We start from the raw sequence: 8,551 nt of genomic DNA on the forward strand, positions 1-8,551 counted from the left end.
ATTTTCACTTCAACTGCTGATAAATAAGTGCTGGTAAGAAAGAGGAAAAAATTTAGTTGTTTTTATTGTTTATATTAATAATTTTTTAATTTCATATAATTATTACATACATCATGGCTTTTTGTGTATTTCAAATGAAGTTATGATCATAAAAAAATGAAATAATTAACAATAAAATAAATAAAATAAAACTAAGCATAGATTCATTATCAGATTAATTAAATAAAATAAATTTATATTAAACTAAGAACACATTGGGCCCCACTGACTAGATAAAAAATGCTTACTTTTTTAATTTTTGATGGTTGAAGAGAAATAGAGAACCAGCCCTATCAGAATTTTGAGATTTACGTTTTGTTTCACTTTTAGTTTCTTTTAATTTAAAAATTAAAGACTAAAGAAAGAGTAACTAACTTTCAGAAAAAACTAGCTCCAAAACTTTAGGAAGACTTTTTTTAGTTAAAATTGCAAAAACTAATTACGTGAAACAGAAATATGAGCAACATTTTACATGCTATTCCTTGGTAATTCTAATATAAAACCGGTTGAATAATTTTTTTTGGCATTTTTTCAACTTCAAATTCACGAGCCGTAAGATGGTTTCGAAAATGGAAAAAATGTTTGGGCGCTTAATAAGTCGTTCCAAAATGAAGTGCCTGGGGTGCCTAGAAATGTCAGCAAGTAACGTACACAGGTTTTGAATAATCTGTAATAAGCACACGGTATTAATCTGGTTAAACTTCATTTTTACTGAAAACTGTCAGAAACTTAATTACAAATTTGAATTAAACTAACAATTAACTAACAAATAAATTATGTTTTGTGTAATACAAGGTACATACGAACAAGTGATCAATCAAACAACTGCAGTGTATGTTTCAAGCGAATAAACTACTGAACAACCCATCAAAATTAATCAATCAATCAATAAATCAATCAACCAATCAATCGCATCCTTAATCAAATTAAAAATAAATAAAATAACAAGAAAATTGGTCTTTAATGGACGCCGAATGTGTGTAACGATGATTTCGTTCATGAAATCAAATATTTTAGTTTATTTATATTTCTTTCAGATTATTTATAGAATGGTATTATACAATTGTACAGTATTAACTTTACGAAAAAGTCGTCGCAAATTAACGAAAGATCACACACACTATGAAGGAAGAATGTTACATCATCATCGTTGACACAACTATAATTTAATTATTTACACACAAAAAAAAACAAAGAAATTAAATGCAATTTAACATTTTTGACACGTCATCGTATAATTACGTCCGTGGTTGTTGTCCCAAAATTCTCTACCGTCACTCGTTCGATAGATGATGGCGAATTCGAAAGTGTTTCCAACGTCAAAATAAGGCGGCAGGGCGATGAGGAAGGAGAATCTGTCGGAGTTTCCGTCGTTGGATCCGTATATGTAGGAGGCTTTGTGCTCGCTGTATGTCGCCCACTTGTTCATCGTGTAGCGAACGATCACCTCCTTCCTGTACGTCAGGTTGTACACTCGTATGCAGCCCGAAATCGAATTGGATTTCTTCTCTGCCAGGCAGCTTTCTAGCACTACGTTCTGTAACTGAATGTGTTTGGAAATTTTTTTAAATTCAAATAAAAATTTTCGATTTCCTTTATTACTGTGAAATATTTGAAGCACAACTTACCCAAACTTTTGTTGAGAAGTCTTCACTGTTACCAGGTTGAACAAAATCAGCGATTATTCTCTTGCCTGGAGTTGACTGAGATTGAACGTTCTCACTTTTTGCTGACGTGCTGTCGACGGCGCCTTTCAAGCAGCTCGATCGATTCGTTGAAGTTTTGTGGGCAACGATATTGTTGTTGTTATTTTGGTTGTTGAAATTGGTTTGATACGAGGCAGTTGCAGCCTGAAACCTTTGCTGAAATGCCTCATCAGAAAGATTTTCTCCGCTCAAAATCAAACGAACGATCGCCAACTCTAAACCAAAAGCATCCGCAAATTTTACTTTCTTTTTCTTCTTACGAACTTCCTTCGTCGAGGGACTTTCTGGAACTTTCAGCGAGAGACATCTGCGCACGGGGTTCGGTTTCTTGTCCACCAGTTCAGGTTTTCCAATGAGAACTTGATCGTCCACACACGTTTCCTTAACAAGAAAATGATTAGAGGCAGAGTTCGAAAGGTCGTCTGAGTCTTCGGAAGTACCGAACGCAGGAAATATAGCGGCGTATAAGGCTGATAGGGTGGCTGCCGACTGCGAATTATTCTTCAGGCTGTCGCTGCTGTTGCTTTCTTGTTGACTTGAACTCATCGTACTGATGGATGGACAGGAGTCCCCCGTTGTGTGCAGGGAAGGGTAAGATGTTTGCAAGATATTAAGACACGTCGAAGAAAATTTTTTACAAATCTCTGAGAATGTGTCCATCGGTTGATTGTGAGTCGTCTGGTTACTTTTACTTTCGTTGTTGGATGAAATTAATTTTGATTGTGAAGAAGTGTCTGCATCAAGAGGCGATGAATCACAGCTACTGTTGGGGTCAACATTGGAGCCCTCGTTGCCCTCGCCATCAATCTTCACTTCCTCTTCATCGTCATCGTTGGTTTCGCAGTCGATGATGTATTTATTGAAGTACTCCTCAATGAGAGTCAGCGAGGATTTCATCTTGTCGACGTCAGAGTTTATGTTTGGTGTGCTTTTAGAATAAAATCTTTGAAAATCTAAAGCGGGGGTGCCGCCTGTGCGAAGTTTGTCACTGCTCTCGTTGCAAGAAGTTTGCTTCAGAGCGTCAGTGAAGTTGAGCGATTTTGTAGACTTCAACGAATCCAAATTGTTGGTGAAATCAGAAACATTTTGTTGAGTTTCTGTAGAAAGGTTGTACGGATTAACTCGTGAAACCTGTCCCACATTGTTGGTCGGTTCGCTGATGAGATACGATTCCAAGTCTCGAGTCTGGGGCTGCATATCACTGATCTCCTCGCTTTCACCCAAACCTTCACTCGTGAAAACGGGCGTTGCTTCTTCACAATAATTATCATTTTCATCTTCTTCATTTTCATCATCCTCCTCCTCCTCCTCTTCATGCTCTGCATCAGTTGGTTCAAAAATTAATTTATAGTTAGCGCACTTCTGATCATCGGAAGGATGAAAATTGGAAGCAGACGATAGCAGGCAGTTCAAGTACATTGCTGAGCTCTCGTTCATTAAGATACCTTCCTCATTTTTCATCCTCTCAAGATGGGTCTCATTGAATTCACTGTCAGTTTGTAATTGCAACTTGTCTGTCGTTTGGTGATGGTTTGATGATTCATCTGTTTCAATTACAGCGCCTGCAGAAGTTATATTATTATTTTCGTTTGAATTTAAATCAATAAAATTAAAATTATGTGAAATATTTTTTGGAATGTGTTCTACGTTCTTTGTTGTTGGATCTGTTGGACTGAGATTTAAAGAGTTTTTGGTTGTATTGGAGCTTGTTGGTAAATCATATGCCGGATGATTCGCTATTGTTTCGTCTCGTTTGGTATCTGAAATCGAAAAATGTGACAACATGTCGTCACATTTTGTCTCTATAAATTGAAGATCTGATGTTATTTCTTTAGAGTTTGTGTCTATTGGAGATTCGTTGTCGGGTGTTTTGTGAGGTTGATGGTCGCAATCAACTTCATCGAGACATTTTATTGTTACATTCTTGATCAGATGTTCATTTACCAACTCGTCGCCACTGCATGAATTGAACTCTCCAGTTGTTCCACCTCTCTCACTGAAGTTGTCCACATCCAAGTCATTGTCAATCAACTCCGAAGACGAGAAGAGTAGGGGTTTATAGTTGATGTACTCATCTTGGCTTACAATGGACGCCCTGGTCGGTGTGGATGTTGAAGTTGCCGTGTTGTCGTCGCTCGAGGCTGTGGTTGAATGACAGAAGCCAGATTCAAAACTGTCGTAGCAGTTGCAGCAGCTGTCGTGGTTGTTGTTTGTAGAGTTTGATGACTTTGCGCTCTCAATTGAGCTTGATAAGATGCTACGTTCTAAATTCTCATAAGAGTTTGAAACGTTTGATGTTAGTAGATGACTGAGTTGGAGAGAATGTTCATCTAGTTTTGTAGGAAAAGCCTCGAAATTGAATAATACTGATTGGTATTCGTCACAATTTAAATGTAAGACTTTTTTCTTCGTCTGAGTTATCTGCACACAATTCAAAATTTCTCTATCACAGATGTCAGAAGAAAATATTTGTCGACGCAAATCCTCATCGAGTGATGCAATGAGATGTGAATTGTTACATATGTCTAAACTGTTTTGACAGCATCCAGGGTTTGCATCTGTTGAGTTGTGACCATTGGTAGTTATTCTTTTACTAACTTTATACGGTTCTAAATGTTTCGTTATGAATTTTTGATTTGTAGTTGATAATGTTGGTGACGATGATGATGTTGTTGGTGATGATGATGATGTTGGTGATGCTGATGTTGTTGGTGATGCTGATGACGAAGATAATGATGCTGATGTTGTTGTAGTTGGTGCAGGGTCGAACGTTTTGCTTTTAATAAGAGACGTTTTGATTTTGTTATCTTCCGTTATAAAGGCAATGCAGCTGTTTGTGAAATGAGTAGATGAGTGAGGACGATGATGATGGTGGTGATGATGAAAAAGATGATGAGGTTGGTGGTGGTGGTTTTTGTTTACAGCGTGATCGGTAACACCGAACCGAGAAAACGTAAAATGACGATTCTTTTTAAGTTTCGTCGTCGTTGCCGATGCTGCCAGCGGCGTTGAGGCTGGCGATCGATCTGCAGGCTTATCTATCACACAAGATTCAATTCTATTTAAAATTTTACCGTCAGCACTTTTTTTATCAATTTCATGAAACACTAATTGGCAATTGGTATTGTCTCCATTCTTTTCAATTTCGAGGCTGCTACCAATGTTTGAATGTTCCTCGGGAGTTAATGGATTTCCATTGATGTCTACACTAATCCCTAACTCCTTGTCTAAATCCGGATCATAAGAACTCCCAGCGACAACACCAGCAATTAAGTCTCTGTTGGAATCACTAACATTACCACGACAACTAATTAGGTTTTCGTCTTTAGTTGTTTCGTCTACTGGGGAATTGGCGACCGCCTTCACTGACGTTTTGATGAAAATTTGAAGAGGTCTTCTATGCGTGTTGAAAGGTGAGATGTTTGATCTTCTTGATTCAGACGTGTGGTTTGTGCAGCATTTGAACAAAAACATGTTCACCTGCGTTAGCTCTTATTAATTATTCTTTAAGACACTTATCAAAACACTAGACACGGATTCAATTCAACTATTTACCCATTAATTAGTCAATTAGTTAAACATTTAATTAATTGAGTTATTCATTCTGTTCAATTTAGACACAAACGAAGGATAAATTTTTTTCGAGAAAGTTTTTAAATTTTTGAATTTAAAAAATCAATCTTGGCTCTAGTAAGTTGTCCGTGAGTTCGTTTTGAAAAATGGTGGGAATCTGTTTTGGGAAAAAATCGCAACTTAATTAATTAAATTAAACTATTATAATTAAACCATATAAATTAATTAATCAATTAATCATTTAGCTAATTAAAGTTAAATAATAAATAAATGGATAAATAATGTAATGTGACCCCAAAGATTTATAAGTTTATAAATCATACATTGATTTATAAGTTATTAAGTTATTACAATGATAATAAACAGTCAATGAATGTATGAATGAATGAATGAGTGTACGAACGAACGAACGAACGAATGAACAAAAACTCAACCAACGTAAACCGTACTTTGCAATTTGTTACAATGAAATTATATTTATTCATGTTAAGCTACTCTACTAAAATCAACTGCAATATTGTTGTAATATAATAGATTTTTTCGTTATATATACTTACATAGTTTCACTAACATACATACAAACGTACATACATACATGCATACATACATACATACATACATTCATGCATGCATACATACATACATACGTACATACATACATACATGCATACAAACATACACATAAACAAAACATATATAACACACAGGCCGTGCAATAATCACTACAATAATCACATTGTTGAAAAGTAACTGAATGAATTATTGTAAGTAGGTATGTATGTATGTATATGTGTATGTATGTTTGTATGTATCTGCGTATGTATGTGTGTAGGTATGTCTGTTTGTTTGTTTGTATGCATGTATGTACGTGTGTATATATAATATAATATAAATATATAATATGAGATGAAGAGGAAGTATATAACGGTGATATATTAATCAGAGTAAAATATATCCATAAATAATAGTAATAATACAAATTTTAGTTATTATTATTATATTATTGTTATTATTATTATTATTATTGATTAGTAATAATTACGATAAAGATTAAAGATTCAAGGAAATGATTAATAAGAATCCTGTAGTCTCGAGTGTCTGTACCTTTTAACGTAAAGCGTTTAATTACAATTACACATACACGTAACCATCATTACAATTATTGTATGTATAAATGTTTGTATGTTTGTTTGCGTGTATGTATGTATGTATGTATGCATGTGTGTGTTTGTTTGTGTGTGTGTGTGAATGTATATGTGTACATGCTTGCAGGTGAATGTGCGATTATATGTATGTGTGTATAGGTGTTTTCTAGTGTGTGTTTGTTTGTGTATGTATGTCTAGGTGTGTTTTTGTGTGTGTGTGTTTGTGTGCGCCTTTCAAACGTTTGCATATTACCTAATCAGTGATGTTTGTTCAATATTGTTTTTATTTTAAAAAAAAAATGAATTAACCTGAGAACCGGTTTTTTGGGTTCTGTGATATTGCTTTTGTTTGTTTATATTTGGTATTCTGGTCTAGATAGCTAAATTTTTTTTACGTAGGTAGGAAGTTATGTTTGTTTGTTTGGTTCGTTGGTTGTATGTTTGTATGAGTTTTTATGCATGTTTGCACGTGTGTGTATGTGGTGTTTGTTTGTCTGGGCTGTATTAAGTATATATGTTTGTATATATGTGTTTCTGTGTCTCTAATTGTTTGCGTTTTTGAGTATTACTGTATGTATGTCTGTATGTGTGTATAAGTTTGTATGTATGCATGTGTGTGTGTATATGTTTGTATGTTAGTGTGTGCTGTGCACATTTCATAAGGTATGTAATGCTGCTTATACACAAATACCTGAAAAATACCAAATGACCTATTTAAAGGACAAAAAAACACACTGAAACAAAAAAAAATACCAAAGATAAAACAATACCAAACAACAAATAAAAAAAATACTAAAGATAAAACATTACCGAAATTTAAAAAATACCAAACATATCACGTGTGACCTTGTCTGTGTTCAGCTCGATGTTAGTAACATCTAGTAACATCATGTTCTAAGAGAGAGAGAGAGAGAGAGAGAGAGAGAGAGAGAGAGGAGAGAGAGAGAGAGGAGAGAGAGAGAGAGAGAGACAGAGAGAGAGACAGAGAGAGAGAGACAGAAAGAAAGGAGAGAGAGACAGAGAGAGAGAGAGAGAGAGAGAGAGAGAGAGAGAGAGACAGAGAGAGAGAGAGAGAGACAGAAAGAAAGGAGAGAGAGACAGAGAGAGACAGAGAGAGAGACAGAGAGAGAGAGAGAGAGATGATGATTGTGTATTATTATAGTTTGGAATTGTTTTAATCGTTGTAGTCACTGATGTAATAGCTCAGGATATTGCGTTGGTTTTTTATTTCTTTAACGATTGAAGGAGCTTTGGAGAAATTTTTTTTCGCAAGAGGCGCTATATAAATTTTCCTAATAATAATATAATAATAATAATAATAACAACAATAATAATGATAATAACAGTCATAACGTTGCATGCATTCGATTCCATTCTTTAGTTCATTCGGTGTGTTTGTTTGCTTTTCAGATAAGAACATCCTATTATTGTTGTTAGTGTTATTATTATTATTATTATTGTTGCTGTTGTTGTTGTTGTGATAATAATAAAAATAATAATAATTATTATTATTATTATTATTATTATGTGAAACAATCAGCGAATCTTACATCAACATCGTCAAAATCTGCAATGCCAGTAAATAGACGAGTGAGCAACACCAAGCATTGCTTTTAAAAAGTAAATTATTATTATTATTATTATTACTATTACTATTATCATTGTTATTGTTATTATTATATTATTTCATTATTATTACTTTTATTTATTATGTTAGTATTATTATTATTATGAATCGAATGACTGATGGTACAGGGGATGAGCGAAGGAGTGAAGCTCTGAATTAATAAAAATTTAAAATAAATGAACTAAGGAAAGAAAGAATGAATGAAAGAAAGAAAGAAAGAAAGAATACCATTAAACGATTGAATGAACGAACTAATGAATGACCAAACGAACGCATAAATGAATGACTTAATGAATGAATGAATGGATGAATTGAGGGTGAACAAACTAGGCCTCATACCCCTTAACATGGTTCAATCACATGGTTCAAAATACAACACACGCACAACACAAACATACACAATTATATACCCACACATACACACACACAAACATATGCACACATAAACATACACACACAAA

General features: G+C 34.3%; 1 protein-coding gene across 1 annotated transcript; it reads right to left on the reverse strand.

Moving 5' to 3' along the window:
* Positions 1-1,168: 1,168 nt before the first annotated feature.
* HELRODRAFT_194764 (hypothetical protein) lies at positions 1,169-5,219 on the reverse strand (the record flags this gene model as incomplete). Its single annotated transcript, XM_009033759.1, has 3 exons — positions 1,169-1,582; positions 1,668-4,354; positions 4,820-5,219. The coding sequence occupies 3 exons, from the start codon at positions 5,217-5,219 to the stop codon at positions 1,250-1,252; spliced, it is 3,420 nt and encodes a 1,139-aa protein (XP_009032007.1). The 3' UTR covers positions 1,169-1,249.
* Positions 5,220-8,551: the final 3,332 nt, after the last annotated feature.

The sequence above is a fragment of the Helobdella robusta genome (assembly GCF_000326865.2).
Source record: "Helobdella robusta unplaced genomic scaffold HELROscaffold_97, whole genome shotgun sequence".
NCBI lineage: Eukaryota > Metazoa > Annelida > Clitellata > Rhynchobdellida > Glossiphoniidae > Helobdella > Helobdella robusta.